General features: G+C 32.3%; 1 protein-coding gene across 1 annotated transcript; it reads right to left on the bottom strand.

Annotated features, from left to right (window-relative positions):
* Positions 1 to 1053: 1053 nt before the first annotated feature.
* LOC100243842 (CO(2)-response secreted protease) lies at positions 1054 to 13550 on the bottom strand. Its single transcript, XM_002273667.4, has 11 exons — positions 13295 to 13550; positions 12962 to 13062; positions 12763 to 12860; positions 12212 to 12367; positions 4440 to 4551; positions 3751 to 4303; positions 3543 to 3643; positions 3208 to 3447; positions 2854 to 2968; positions 2517 to 2730; positions 1054 to 1722 (listed from the first exon to the last, which is right to left on the bottom strand). Exons 1-11 carry the CDS (start codon positions 13385 to 13387, stop codon positions 1172 to 1174), a joined length of 2334 nt encoding a protein of 777 aa, XP_002273703.1. The 5' UTR covers positions 13388 to 13550; the 3' UTR covers positions 1054 to 1171.
* Positions 13551 to 16806: the final 3256 nt, after the last annotated feature.

The following is a 16806-nucleotide window of genomic DNA, read 5'->3' as shown; positions in this document are numbered from 1 at the left end:
GTAGCTCCCTCAGAATTCAATTATAAAGTTGACTCAATGCTCTACTAAAGAAAGTCAATTGTAATCCAATATCTTATGAAATTACAATGAGCTAAAGCTTAGGTCCATGAACTCCTATTCATTGCATGCAAGAACTGGTATCTGTAATCTAATAAAGTAGTACTATCAACTCATCAAGATTACCTCTCTAATATATGAGCTACATATCCTCTGTTGCCCTTGTTTTAGACATTATTAAGGTATGTCCCTTTCTCTCTTTGATTGTTTGATTACTTCACTAAGCATGTTGTGCACTTGAGTAATCTTTATTTTTTTGGCTTTGATCCTTTTCTAGTATACATAGCTTATATATTCATTATCAGTTTTTTATCCCTTTATCACCATGTCTTGTAATATATTTCTGCTCTTATTTGTCGTAGATACCTTTATAAGACTTAGAGGAATGTTATCTTATGGTGTCTTCCCAATAAGTGACATGACCCTTGACTTAAATTCAATTTTTTGCAAACATGTTTTTCCCTAAAAAAAAAAGAATTCTTTCTTATTTTGTTCCCCTTTAAAAATAAACAAAAATAAGTGGTGATTCTAACTTTTCAAAAATCAATTTTTTGTAATAAAAAGTGAGTTTTGTCATCAAGTGGGGATATATATGAAAAATGCGGGTCCACAACTTTTCTCCTAGTGCTTAGTATTGCATGCAAAGCTATTGTCTATCCCTAAGCATGAGGATTTGAGCTTGTAGTAACCTGATGAGTGTCAGGGGTTGTACCCAAGAGACTGATTTGAACATTGAGAACTTAGATTGAGAGAAGTTATGATCTGGTATTGCTTCTGGCCTAAAGGGCTTAAGGCTCAAGCCTCGTCCCTCTGGATGGGTCTGAAGGATTCAGTTGGTCTGCTACTTTGAGGCTAGCGGCAGTGAAGCCTCATCCACTTTACACCCTTAATGCTGGTTTGGAGACGACCAGCGGCAGTGAAGCAATTTCTAATTATGGATAGAGAACCAATGCCAAATATATCCAAAATCTACATTGAATTGCATTTCCTACCATGTCAGTGGAAAAATGCTATTCATTTTGCATAAAATTACTTGTTATGCTTTTGAATGAAGAGTGCATTTTAAACAAAGGATATGTTTAGTATTCTGACTTGTAATTGAAAGGCAATGAATTTATTCCACATTCACCGCAAAGACTGTGCGAACAGAATGTAGACCATCAAACCATGTTATAGATCCAAAACTGTAACCCCTTGAAGCTTCCTTTCCTTTGAATGAGACTTTAAAGGTTGCCCTCTCTAAACCTTCCACAAAAACTATCTTCTTAGGAGAGACGGTGATTTCCAGTCCCACTGGAGCATGCAGTTGAGCAATGTAGGTTGAATTTGGGGATCCCACATTCCTTACAGTCCTTGTCACAGTTTGAGCAGCTAGATGCCTGTCCAGCTTGCTTATAGAGATGGATGGGTAGTTGATGTTGGAGATGAGTTCATCAAAGGAAGTGCTTGGACAAGTAAATTTTTTGTTTGCCACAGCTCTTATAGTTTTCTCTGGGTAGCCATAATAACAAAGGAAATGGAGATAATCTTCTGAAGCGGTCTCAAAAACTAATCCTGGATTGAGAGCCCTGAGTGGGCTTATTTCTCCAACTCCCATCTCATGTGGATTGGCAGAGAAACCTGTGCTATTTGTCAAATCTTTCCTCATGTTATTAGAAATGATTGCTGCAACATGACGAAAAAGAATCAACATTGCATCCATTAAGATGTAAAATTAATTGTAATAAACAAGTGCTGCAAAATTATATTTAGAGTATCATAAAAAGAGCATGAGAGTTTGATATCCCCATGAGATAGTTCTTTGAAGATGTAGACGAATGAAAATCTAACTAACAATCCCTTCAGAATAAAAACAAAAGGTGGGAAATCCAGTAATTACAAAAAGAATGCAAGAGGATGATAACTTTGAAGAGATAAAAGGCACAGGCTTCTAAAAGTTTTGTCAAGGTAAGACTATGGAAGTATAAGCTGAGATTGACAGATGTGATGGTGATGTCCAGTACTTAAAATTTTCATTCACTATGGTCAGACAAATATCAATTCAACAAAATTTCAGAGTCCAGCTGGACAATCTGCTTGCTGGGAATAATAGAGGGGAGGGAGGCAGATGTCCCCAGAGTAATCGGCCAAGTTAGAAGCCCTGCATATCAGAGGCAAGACATGTTATCTTGACTAACTGTTCTTGAATTTATATTTTTCCAATGGTATCAACCAACATTATGACAAAATTATTTGTAGGTTTCCAAGGAACTCTCAAGTATTATGTGAGAATATGCCACTATTCTCTTTATAGAAGGTAATTTGTTATCATTTCCTAAATGGATGTTGCCTAGTTCAATGTTTCTGGATTCGTAAACTCTTGTTAGTTACTTAGTTGCTCCTTTTTCTTTTTAATTATAGTAAAGCAAGTTAATAATTCTCACAATAATTGACTTAATAGAATTTCGACCTTCAATTACCTGTTGTCATGAGTGCTGATCTGATCATAGAAGAACTCCATTGTGGGTGCACCGATTTGATGAATGCAGCTGCCCCCGTTACATGGGGGCACGCCATGGACGTTCCAGATCGTATGCCAAATTTTGATACCTTCCTCCCAATTGGAACACTCCCCACTTCTGTCTTTGGAATCATGGCTGCTAAAATAGCAACTCCTGGAGCCATTATATCAGGCTAATTAAAGAAGAAAAATAGTTAGAACTTAAACCTGCAGATCATTGGAAATACTTCTATAGATGCATCCATCTTTCTATCTATCCATCTACACAAGAAGATCTAATGTCGAAAGACAAGGACCTTGAGAATATTTTCTGTAAGCCCTCCTGGACCTCTGGATGAGAAAAATGCAACCACTGGTGCAGGCCTAATCCGTGGAACTTCCTTTGTTGGAAGGATGGTTGCAGTTGGATTCCTGTTTATAAGGTCTGAAAATTTTAGCACACTTTTAAGTCCAAATATGTTTAAGAAAATCTTAACTTGTGTAAGAAGTGCATGCCTGCAGGAGTGCTTCTACCATTGCATATCAATTCAAGTTGCAATACCGATAAGAGCTCCATATATATCAAAAGAAAGATGGAGAAGGGAGCATAGTAATTGAAAGAAGTGTAAAGTACTATAACAAAATGTTGGATTTCTAGTAACGATGCTTACTTGGTGGAATTAATGTACTTGAGAATATGAAACCCTGCAATATCTCCAACTTCTGTGAAGGGATAAATGCCTGATTCAAAGGGGGAACCTTTCTGATACTCGTCAATCAAAATCATCCCTATCGCTTTTGCATCTTCTACAACTAATTTTTGGATACGCCTCGGATTAGACCCATCACCAGAACAAACAATTATCTTGCCCCTAACTTTCTTGGGATCTAATGATCCTGGATAGCAGCTCCTGCATTTTTAGAAGAGATGGTCTAGAATGAATAAGAAAAAAAATGAACTTTTAAGATGCCATAATTATTAAAAACTATCTCTAAAACAAGACACCTTGCATCTGATGAAGGGGTAAAAGCAGCAGCAACATCCTCTGAACGAGCAAGAGGATATGTTTTAGAGCGAGTAAGGTTGGAGAAGTTGATCGCAGGCCCCTATCCGATTATCCATAAAAATTGCAGCAGCATTCATTAGTACTGCAACAATTAATAAATAAAACAACTAAATACAAATCCAAAGTTAATTACTATGATATACTTACTGGAAAAGTTTTCCCATTTCCAAGAACTACAGTAGATTGGAAATCCCGATCAATATTAGAAGCTGCAACGGTAAAGATCCATGGTGCTGAATTGACAATGGTGTAAGGATCAGGCCCGCTGTTCCCTGCTGAGCAAACCACCATTACCCCCATCTGCTGAGCATGAAAAGCTCCTATAGCAATGGGGTCATTAAGGAAGTCTGACTGAAAAATTGAGGTCATCCCAATGGAAACTGAGATTATATCAACTCCATCCTTAATTGCATCATCAAATGCTTTCATTATGGTGGAACCAGAACAACCTTCTAACGAACAAGCCTTGTAGCTTGCAATCCTGGCGGAAGGCGAGCCACCCCTTGCAGTACCTGGAGCCAGACCATAGTAACTAGCATTGGCGATGGGTGCACCAGCTGCGATGGATGCAGTATGTGTCCCATGGCCTACTGAGTCCCTTGGAGAGCCGGTGAGGTTAATGGGGTGGCTCTTATTACTGCTGGATTTTGGTTGGATTAAGGCCTTTGGGGTGTTGTAGTATCTTGCTCCTATCAGCTTCCTGAAATGTAGCGAGAGAACCAAATTGCCTTGTTATGCCATTTTTTGGCTTTGGAAACCAAGGCCTTCATATCATCTTAAAATATTAATCTTAATGTGTATGATGTATCATCAAAGCTGAGAGCATTAATTAACACCTGTTACAGTTGGATTTTTTGAAGTCAGATCCTTCCATGCAAACTCCTTTCCATCTTGAAGGGATTTCTCCGATACCATTGTCACTGAAACTTGGAGACTCAGGCCATATCCCTGAATCATTCATCACAAACAAAATGGAAACTCATCAGCCTACTGGGCCTACCAAGGAAAATCATCCTACGCCTTCACTCCTCAATAAATATTCAAATATCAAATACGTTCTTTCCATGCATAGTTTTAAAATATATATATATATTTGTAATATTTATCAGCTTAAATTACACACTAAGTAAAAGGTTAGATGTATATCTCTCGTTGATCGGACTGGACTGAGCCTACGGCGACCAAGCCTAGGCCCAAGCTATCAAGTGTGAGTTGGGCCTGTGTCCATCATCCATACAACAGGCCGAATGCGGTCCAAGTGGAAATTGAAACACCTGTGTTATTCTTTAAATACAATGAAAAATTATTAAGAGCATGTGTAGGAGCGATTGTCAGAGGCTAGAAATATTTTCTAATTCTTGGAAATGCCACCATGCAAAACTTACGTCTGAATTTTTTAAAAAAAATCACTTAAAATAATTTTTGAACAATTCTTCGATAGAAGTACCTTTGAAAAACTATTTTTTATTATATAATATATTGCCAAAAAAAAAAACCATTGAAAGAAATTATTAACTTACTTTTAAATTTAAGATATTTTTAGAAATTTTTTTGTTCCAACTTATTACTTTTTTAAAGATAATTTCATCTTGAAAAAAAAAGTTATTTTCTTTGCATTAACAAAAAAAAATTTATTTTCCCTTTTTAATTTTTAACTTTTTTTACAACTCTCAAATCTAATCTCTCGCTCAGATAAAATCAAATTCATTTTTGAAATTTTTGACAATGGTATTCGGTTTTTGGCTGAATAAAAAAAGAAGTTAAAATATTTGACTTTTTTTCCATCCAATTAAAAGTTACATGTTAATATCAACCAATATAAATAAACTGAAAACAAGTTTATTATAATTATATTGGTTGATATTAATAAGTTACTTTTACTTGAATAAAAAAAATAAAATATTTTAATTTTTTTTACTGAGCCAAAAAACAAATATCATCAGGTTTAAAAATAAATTAAAGTATCTCTTTTTTATACAATTTGAATAGGAAATGAATTGATCATAAAAAGGTAAAACCGTATATCTATAAATAAAAAAAAAACATTTTCTTGTTATATTCCACATGAATTCAAATCTATTTTTTAAAAAATAAATAAAAGAAAAGAAAAAAGGAAATGTATGCCATTAAGTACTTAATTTTATTTTTTTTCACCTTTAACCGCTAAATAACAAATTTCGCCCATTATAATTATCCATGGAAGTCAAAATAATAAAATAAGGAAAAATTCAAAACTTAAGGGACAAATAAACGGCACAAGTTGAGAGAAGCAGATTTGAAATGACATCACCTGTAATCCATGTTGGGCTAAGTGAATTAAACTACATGAAATATTGATTTATTTATTTATTTTTTGTAATTGTCTTCTCTAATGAGAGCTGTTGGTGCATGGGACAGACTATCTACCTTATGATCAGTCTCCTATTATGCATGTGACCAGGTTGGTACATTGAATTATAAAGAGTTAGGTGTAGCCACTTGAGCTCGTGACTTGCCTATATCCTTCGAAAGGTTCCATGAAAATTTTCTAAACTATGAAGCCTACCTGGTGAAGAAAGCCAAAGATGGTTGTATGATTTAATGAAAACATCTGACAAGAAAGGAAAGGATGAAAGCTTTGGCTATTCAAATCAATGCTCAAATATCTATCACAACAACAAAGGCTGTCAAAGAAAGTCGATCAATTCATCTTGCAATCACATGACTAGAAACTTTGGATCCTTCAATCCAAGACAATGGACTCACGACTACCTCGTAGGTGCCCTCAATTACACAATAGACCATTGATGGTTATTTGTCAACTTTGTGACAAAGTGGGCCACAATATGAAAGTCTTTCGCTTAGGCATTAGGCTAACTATATGTGAAGTACTATGATGACTCGATAGTAAACTCGTGAGCGTCTCACTCTATGAATTCAAATCTTTAGAGTTTCTCAATTCATGTCAAATATGGTTGTAACAAATATGTTATGATCAATGATAGTAAGTGAATTCACATTACACATATTTGTCGCAAATCATTTCGTTTATCTAAATTTACTTTTTTATCTTATTGGTATTTTATATGCTACTTTTATCAAGAATAAAAAAATAAAATAAAACTCTATCTCTTTGTATCTCGAATTTTCTCCTAAAATAATACATTTATTGAATTTTTCTTATCAAGTATCGGGCATCCATGGTCTAAGGTTAGAAAATAAGAAATATCTATGAGTTGCTCATAACCTCATCATCACCGAGAACTCAATGAACCATATTTATCATCCCTACCATCTTCATGAACTTTTATCACTATCATTTTTGTCACCCATCGACTCAAGTCCTCGTGTCTCTATGATCCCATTGTGATACTTGACTCTATCCATTTAAATTGAAATATCACGTTGTTTTGATTTTTAATCAATTTAAAAAATTGTTGAGATTTTTTTTTTTATTATAAGTCTATTAAAATTGTATACTCTAATGAAGATGGGAATACTAAAGCTTTGATCACTATCAACCTCATCATGACATTCAACATTGAAAATCTCCACACATGAGCCTCAACTTGTTGGCACAACTGAATGCAATCATGTCCAACCGCACTTGCTATTCTGCGCTCTGTACCTCTACATTTAGGGAAAATTACATAGACACCCCTTGAGGTAGTTGGAAATTACAGTTTAGCCCCTCGATTTTTTTATACATCAACACCCCTTGACAAATCTTTTTATAACAAGACCACCCTTGACTCATTGACTATTAGTCGACCCATGATGCTATAGTCGAGTATTTAAACAAAATACCTGAAATACCCTCATTTACTTTATCCTGTACAAAATGTCAAAAATACCCTTGTAACCATATCTTCCTTTCCTATTTTATTTTATTATCTCATTAATCCTAATTATGAATTTTTAAATGTCATTAATTTTTTTATTAATATATTAATCATAATTAACCTTAAAATATCAATTAAGTTAACTAATAATTTTAAATAATAAAAATCAAAACAATGAATAAAAAATAATTCCTAATTAATCTTGAATATTTTTATTAAAAATATTAAATTTAATTAACATCTAATTCCTAATTCCTAATTCCTAATCAAAACTCATGAAGTCGCAACAAGTATAACAAGAAGGCTGCAACAGTTGGAAGATAGGCCATTCTAACAACAATGGCAGGGCTAAGGGCATTCTTGTAACATTATTTTAGGTTTTCAATTGAAAGTCGATGAGAAGCAAATATGATTGAATCAATTTAGAGTTTCTGTTGGCATGGAAGATAGTGTTTTATTAGGATGAAACTCACGAAATCTATTTGATTAAAATTTGGAGAAAAAATAAAACAAAAAAGGAAGAAGATTAGTAAAAAGGAAAAAAAATGAAAAAGAAAAAGGTTTCATTTGATTATTAAAAAATAAAAAATAAAATAGAACAAAAGTTATATGGTTTTGCATTTTTTTTTTTAAAAAGGTATTTTTGGTATTTCAACTCTTTGTTAATGGTGATTAGGAGACGATGCTAACAAGGAATGTCATTGTAATTGTCATAAGGGGTGTCTATGTGATTTTCCCCTACATTTATGATATCTTGTGGTATTTCACATCATGGGTTATCTCATCAATCATTTTCTTAGTTGCATATCACTCCTACCAAATCCAACAATCACTCAAATCCCATTCAAATCGATCCATCCTCTCTAGCTATTTATTCTTAGCAATTTTCCAACCGTTATTGACATAGCTTACTCACTTGATTGCCCCATAAGTTTCCCATGGTGCACATGTGGTTAACGACTCTTCTACAATTGTTGTACTTGAGATGCACTCTCATTCTTCTCATGCCAATGATGCCTCCCGACCACAAAATTCACAAATAAGTTCATTTCTCCCTTCCCACATCCTACCACCTAGCCAAGGCCATCCCATTATAACTTGGTCTAAAAACAACATTTTCAAATTGAAATAGATCTTCATTTTGAATACTTGTCTCACTAGAACCAACCCTTAGATAGTCACCTAAGCCCATAAGTCATCTTATTGGTGTCAAGCCATAACCGACAAATATAATGCCTTACTTAATGATTCCACATGGTCCCTTGTCCTTCCCACCCCACACAAAATGTCATTGGATGGAAGTGGATCTTTCAAAATAAAATGAATCTAATTGGTATGTTGCCCATTACAAATCTTGATTAGTTGCTAAAGGTTTTCACCAATGCTCAAGAATTTAATTTATTAATACTTTTATGTCTATTGTCAAACCAACTATGGTTTGCATTATTGTTAGTATCATTATAATACATGGTTAGCAACTATTCCAACTTGATAATAATAGTGCTTTGTTGTATGACACAATAATTGATGATATTTTCATCTAACAACTATTGGGATTTGTACATCCTTGATATTTAAACCATGCTTACAAGCTCAAAAAGGTCATTTGTCGTCTTTATGAGTCACCACAAGCATGACACAAACTTATATTTTCTTTCTCTTTGTTTCACTAACTTCAAATTTTATAGTTTATTTTTATTTCATTACAACAATGGAAGGTTTATTTATCTATTGTCTATGTGGATGACAGTATTGTCACTAGAGTGTTCTTGACTCATGTGATCGATTTCATACGCTTTCTCATCAACCACTTCTCCTTAAAAGATCTTGGTCTCTAACATATTTTTGTAGAGTTGAAACCTCTGACATTTTTTTGTTCTTTTGCTCTTGTATCAAAAAGATATTGTAACTTTCTTATAAAGACGAATATGCTCAACACTAAAGAAGTCTCTAGTCCTTTGTCACCCTTGGAGTCAATGTCATTGAATAATGAGACCCCACCTATAAACACCACTCAATACCATCAAGTCATAGGATTGATTCAATATTTATCCTTAACCTAATATCTTATTTATAATGACCAATTTATCACAATTCATGCACCAACTCACTGCCACTCATTAGCCTATCATTAAGTGAATGTTCTCAAATATCCTAAAGGTACTAATACTCATGGACTTCTCTATCATTAATCCCCAACTCATTTACATACCTTTGTTAGTGTTGATTGAGTTGATGATCTTGATGGTTGTACCTTAACCTCAACTATGTTGTCTTTCTAGGTGTTAATCCAATCAATTGGTGCTCTAAGCAATAATGCACTATTGCTCACTCCTCCACCTAGGCTTTATTATAACATCTACAACATTTGAAGTAAATTAGCTTATGAATCAATTCTTTGAACGCTAATTATCACTCTCATCAACATCAACGATTTACTATGATAATGTTAGTGCAACTTATCTATGTGTAAATCCAATGTTCCATTCAAGGATCAACACATTGCAATTGGCTTTCATTTTATTTTGGATCAAGTCTCCAAAAGTACCTTTGATCATCCAATGTTCATATTAATTATTAATTCATTAACTTGCTTACAAAATCACTTCTATGAAAATAGTTGCAATGACATCACTCCACAATTAGCATCCGTCACGAATGCTCAATCTCATGAGGGCATGATAAAATGTAATTTAGGAAAAAGTTTTAGAATTTGATAGTCAACTATAATTCTCACATGCCTAGGAATGGCAACGGGGCGGGTTCGGGACGGGTCGCCCCCATCCCAACCCCGCCCTGTTTATTAAAAATAATTCACATCCCCATCCGCCCCGTTTAGCTTTTTTTTTTTTTTTTAATTTTTTTTTAAAAATTACTTTTTAAATTTTTTTAATTACATTAAAATAAATATATTTTATAAATAATAAAATTATTATATTTTTTATAACTTATTTTATTAAATTTTTTTATTATTATCTATATATTAAAAATAGTAAAATAAAATTTTAAATTAAATTAATTTTAAAATTTAAATTAAATTTTATTTTAAAATTAATCGGGGCGGGGCGGGGGCGGGCAATACCCGAACCCGCCCCTGGTTTAAAAAAAAATCTCATACTCGCTCCAAACCCGTTTATTAAATTTAAACCCAGTCCCATTAGGGGCGGGGCGAGTACTCGAAAAAACCCGCCCCGTTGCCATCCCTACACATGCCTCCCTTATTTTATAACTTAATTATAGGATTAGTAGAATAAATTCCTCATATTGTAATGTGTGTATATATATATATATATATTATGATAGACAATAATGAAAGACAATGATTCATTATTCACCCAAACCTATTATATTGATACTTTTCCCCTTATCTCACCTAAACACCCACAACCTAATATAATAAGAGCCCTAACCTTACCACGGTTAGGAACCACCAACTACCAAGTTTGGTGGTTAGTCACTAATCAACACCATTAATGACCTTACCTTGACAAACACTAATCTATTGAAGGAGTCTTAGCCAATTTGTTACCATAGTTGACAACCACTAGCTACCAATCAATGAACTTGAGGTTGGCCAATATCAATCACCATGTAGAACCTCACCTCCGCAAATGCCAACCTACTAAAGAAGAAGACCTAACCTATTCTTCATTAGCAGACTTCATCACCAATAGGCCCTATTCCATTATAGAAGCCTTAATGAACATCAATAGACTGCCAACATTGGTGAAGCCCATGATCGACCACCATTGACGACCATTGGGGATATTGAGTGATGTTAAAAGTTCTTAATTTTCATCAATTCATTTTGGATTAATATTTTTCACTCTATCTCCTTCAAATCCTTTTTCTTTCTCTATCTTAGAGTTTAGGCTATTTTTCTCTCTTTCAAATTTTTTATTGGATTTTTGTTTTTTGTAGTTTCTTTGAAGTTTTTAATTAGGCTTTTGTGATTTTTGTGATAGTGTATTTCATCATTGGTTAGGATTTTGGATTGGAATTTGGAGTCAGATGAGAAGCTTTACACTATGAATAAGCTACTTTAGAGACTAGATGACAAAAGCTTTCACACTTATTAGATATAAGTTACGATTTTTTATTTTTTTTTTGGCTAGGTTTGTAATGGTGTGTTAGTGTTGATTTTTCTATACTCCTTTCATCTTGTACCATGAAAAGGAGAAATTAGTTCCACCTAGTACCTATATATATGTTTATTCACCAAGTATGAGAACTAAAAGGCAAATAGTTCTTGTAATTTATTTTTCGTCTTACCTTGGGGTGGTGAAAAAACTAGTTTCTAAGTTGTTGAATCTCTAACTATTTAACTCTAAAACTATCTGACTTTTAATCTCTAACTATTGAAATACAGTTGATCGGTCTTTATCCTTTGGGCAATGATCTTTGGTGTTGAAATGATTTCTTTCAAATTACCAAAATTCTCATTCATTTAAAATGGCCCTTATGTGTATCCTTTCTATATAAGTATTACAAAACTATCATCATGTACCTTAACGTATAAAAAGTGTCATTATTTTCATTTTTTTTATAATGTATATAAATAAATAATACATTCAAAATATTATCAATGGTGTTTAATTTGTCACTTTCAATTGTACCTTCTTTAGTCACAAATCACCTATATTAGGGTTTCAACCGACATTCGTTAATTTTTAATTTTTATGTATTAAAATTAAATTTTAGTTTAAAAGTAAACAATTATTAGTGTTATTATCACTATTAAAAATAGAAAATAGAAAATTAAATTAAAATAAGGAAAAAGAAGGTACCTGTGTCAATGACCCCAATTATGACATCCCTAGATAGGTTGTGATGAAATAAGGGAGTTGATGTAATTCCAGATTCCACATTCAAGAAATCCCAAGATCTTGTAGTATGTAGTTGAAGAAGTGGATCTGGAAAGATAGATACTATTTCCTCATGGCCTGCACTTCCACAATTTCATTTATATTATCTTCATGATCTTAGTTTCTATCCACAATTCACAGTATATTAATAAGTCACTGAACTTTCATGTCACAAGGACTGAAAAGGACCACTTATAAGACAAAGCAAGTGCCAATGTTTCTTTTGTTTTTCTATATCAAACAAAAGGGTTTAAAAAAAAAATCCCTCTGGGGCTACTTGGGCCGGACAGCATGTTGGGCACAAGTCAATAGATATATTGGTGCATGCATATAGTAGTTGAAGTACACTGAAGGCCTTGTTGCTTATTTTCTGAAGGCAGAATTCCCAAGGACAAAGATGGCATTTCAACTTGAATAAAAGACCATTTAAAGGAAAAAAATGAAAAAAGCAAAGAGAAAATTAAGTTAATTACCAGAGAGTATAGAAGCTTCACCCTGTGTGAGCATGGCAGAGAAGCCCTTGAAAGCATGATTGTAAGAATGGATGAGAGATATTCTCTCACTCTCAGAGCTGCAAAAAAATTAAAAATGAATAGAATGAAATAAAAACATTGAACTTAAGCCCATTTATATATGAGTTTAAAATTTTAATAGACACTTAGAGATAATGACCTTGGAATAATGGCGGACAATAGCTGCAAATGACTTGACTCTGCAACTTCAGCCTCTCCCCCATGGTTGTTTGATGATTTCCCCATATAAACAACATAAGACTGCCAAAACAACAGCAGATACCCATCTATATAATTGAACTATTCCATATAAACAAGAAAATTATGAGGTAAATAATTATCCTGGTGGCTGCAAGCAAAGAGAAAATTTTGAATTCCATGGGAAAATGGCTATTGTAAGCTTCTCAGAAGAAATTCTTTTATGTTCCTTCATTTCTTGGCAGCACAAAGGAGGGTAATGTGATATGAAAGATGAATTTTGAGGTGACTGTACCTTTGGAATTTCATTTTCATTTGAAGCAGCAGAGAGGGAGATGAGAAGATGGAGCAGACAAAGAGAAAGGAAGAATTGCAGAATGGAAGCCATGGAAGGTATGAAAGAAGAGGTGAGAGGATGAAAATAGAGAAGGGAAGGAAGGAACCACCCATTTGTAGGCTGAGGTTGAAGATAGAGCTTTTGTGAGTCAAGGATGGTAAAAGCATTTTGATTATTCTCTTGTGTGTGCTTTTCTGTATTAATAATAATAATAATAATAATAATTTGGTTTGAGACACCCGGTGCTGCCCATATATAATGGAGGACCCAAGCTCACTAAATATCTCACTGTCCCCTAAAGGTACCAACTTACAAGTTTTTTTCATTAGTTTTGGTGGCCCTCATCCTCTTATTATCATTTATCTTCTTATGGGTGTTTGTTTAATCACTGATAGTCCATTTTTTTGACTTTTGTAACATGAACATCTCTCTCTCTCTCTCTCTCTCTCTCTAAATTAAATTTCAATAACCAATGTACATACGTCAGATACCATAGGAGAGATGTTTTGAAATCCTAGTTGGTATATATTTCTTTTCATAAAAATGATTTTAAAAATATCTTTTGGGAAAATAACTTCTTGTGTAAAACAAAAATATTATTAGAAATACCATAAATAATTTGATATTTTGGGCCATAGGAATCACAAATTTAATAGATGAACATGCGTGCACATGTAAAGTTCACCGGGTTGATAGAACCATGAGAAAGAATATAGTGCTAATGTTAGTACATAAACATTAGATTCTTTCGAGAATTATGTTTATATGATCAAGAAGATGAATGTCACGTACAAGAGACAAATCTACTTCCTTTACCTTTAGAATTAGTTGCATTTCCATATGTAAAATGGAAAAACAACTGCATTGATCTCAATCTGATTTTGTATCAGCTGTCAATGATTAAACAAGATCTTGGCATTCCTTTTATTCTCTACCAAGATCCTAAAACAAGATGCTGAATTCCACTTAAGAATATATTATGTCAAACAAATACAAGAGAGAATAAGTATTATTATTATTTTTAAGGCATATTCCCATCTAGAAAATAAAATAAAAAATGAAAGGGAGCTTGGTCATATCAGAGACTTGAAGTGCAAGCAAGCATGTCCCTTTGGCAGAAGAACACTGGAATTAGCCTCATGGCCCATGTGCAATTTTCTTTTCTTTATTTCCTTTATTCTCTCTCTCTCTCTTTTATTTTCCTTTTTTCTCCTTTACGTCTTGTTTTAAGTATTTGTTTACAACCTCTTCTTTATTCTTTGCTCTTTGGCTTGTGGCACATCCTATGAAATAATATAATTTATATTCAATCCACTTTATCCATGCATCACCTATGTTTTTGACATGAGGATTGAGTCTAGGTTACTGTACTTCATGTGACACAATTTTATCTAATTTTTCTTCAAAAAAATATTATTTAATTTATTGTTGTATATATATATATAAATGATTTTTTTTAGAAATTTTTTAAAATTGAAATATTTTCATAACCCTAAAATTTAGATAACAATTTTTTTAATAAGAATTAATTAATTTGAATTGGAAATTAATTTAATATATTTATTTTTAAGGGTCAACCTCTTATGATAAAATAAACATCAAATAAAACAATTATCTTCAAATAAAAAAAATATCCAATTAAAATTTCAAATATGATTCATACTCTTACCTATTAGAATAAATAATTTTAATAATTTTAAAAAATAAAAGGTTTTTTTGTTTTGTTATTTGAAATATCTTGTCTTGATTATATAAAATAACACTATATAAATTTTGGTATTTTGAGATATTCAAAATGGGTGTGGATTACTCCAAAGAAGTCCTGATTAGTAGTTCATGATCACCTCAAATTGAAAAATCTTCCTTGATCCTCAAGTAATTAATAATGATTCTACACTTGGACAATAATTCATAGTAAAACCATAATCATGAAAGTAATTCATTCACCTCTTTTGTCTTCAATTAAATCATTTTGAGAGAAAACATACTTCAATCCTTAATAATCAGTATATACCTCAAATTGATAAACCATTACAGCTAGCTCCAACTTGTAAATGGGTTGATTCCAATCCTAAGTTTTCGATTTGTTACCTTTTTTCTTCTAATATGTGATCATATATAATTATATTTGTATAAATATTATTTAGAAGTATCAATTGATAGATAGATGAATCAATTGATTGGGCATCCAATAGTCTTATGTATGGAACACTGAAATTAAAAATGGGGACTTAGAAAATTTCATTTATATGAATATAGTGTTACAACTTTTATAACCTTATCATTATGAAATTTAATCTGTACATTATGTTTATAAGTAATAGAGAAAAATGTAAAAATATAAGTTATACGATTATCTGAATGCATTCAAGTTGGTAACCCACCATTACCCATTAATTTGTACATAATGGTTGTAAATAATAAGTATAACTCTTGTGCATGTGGTCTTTGATAAGAAGACTAAAAGATATAAATCTTTTATGTAAAGTTAAGGTCTTGAGTCACACTCTCATTCTTATGTCTTTTTGTTGTTTTACTTTTAATATGTACCACACAAGTAACTCATCCACTATATGAGAGTAGTGAGTTGAAGATCTTGACCAAAACAATTCACAAAGTAACTCAAGTTCACTTCAGATGTGTTGTCGATATTATGGATCAAAGTAAGAATATGATCATTATTTTATCATTATTTTGGTACTTATATATATATATTATGTTTTATGCATCCAAAATCGATTTTTCAAAATAATTATTTCCGCATAAAGTTTAGTTAACACAACTGCCTTGAAACATAGGCTATCACCCTCCCCAATTGCATTAAAACACATCCAAGTCCACTTCTAGAACCATCACAATATATAAAATGTAATTTTCCTTGAATAGGAATAATTATAACAAGGTTTGTGTTTAATCTCCTTTCACTCATGGAAAGCTTTTTTGACATCTCTGATTCTACTCAAGTTTTACTCCTTTTTCACAATTGAAGTTTCTCAAAAGGAGAGAAACACTTGTTGTGTTTTGTAAAGCTTGAAGAAATTTTTGTTGGTTGTAACTAGGGGGATTTTTCAATGTATTTTGAGTGTTTTCTACTACTTGGTTCTTGTGTTTGAAAGGAAATGAGGGTTGTAACTAAGGTTTAAAATATCCAAATATATCACTGATATATCTAATATCCGTGAATCCCAATACAAGAAAATATATATATCAATTGATATTTCCAGATATTTTACTGATATTTCACAGATTTTTCGATTTTTTCATGTTTCAACCAATATTTCATTAATATTTCCAAATATTTTGCCGATATTTTATCAATATTTCATCAATTTTTCAATTTTTTATTTTTCGATTATTAAATAAATTAATTCTAATCATTTTATTTTTACATTTGATTTAATTTATTACCAAAAATATAAAAACATAATTTTCTATTTTTTTTTATATAATCTATATATTTATTAAATATA

This window comes from Vitis vinifera, chromosome 13, assembly GCF_030704535.1.
Source record: "Vitis vinifera cultivar Pinot Noir 40024 chromosome 13, ASM3070453v1".
NCBI classification, from domain to species: domain Eukaryota; kingdom Viridiplantae; phylum Streptophyta; class Magnoliopsida; order Vitales; family Vitaceae; genus Vitis; species Vitis vinifera.
The sequence above is the reverse complement of the archived record's forward strand: the minus strand, read 5'-3'. Positions and strand labels throughout refer to the sequence as shown.

Bases quoted from the DNA above. Each gene is read 5' to 3' on its own strand.
- LOC100243842 (XM_002273667.4), bottom strand. From the start codon at position 13,387: ATGGCTTCCATTCTGCAATTCTTCCTTTCTCTTTGTCTGCTCCATCTT. The intron at 4,304-4,439 runs GTGTTAATTAAT...GCTACATTTCAG, and splicing joins AAAAAATCCAACTGTAACAG to GAAGCTGATAGGAGCAAGAT. The intron at 1,723-2,516 runs GTAATTGAAGGT...GTCATGTTGCAG, and splicing joins ATCAGCACTCATGACAACAG to CAATCATTTCTAATAACATG.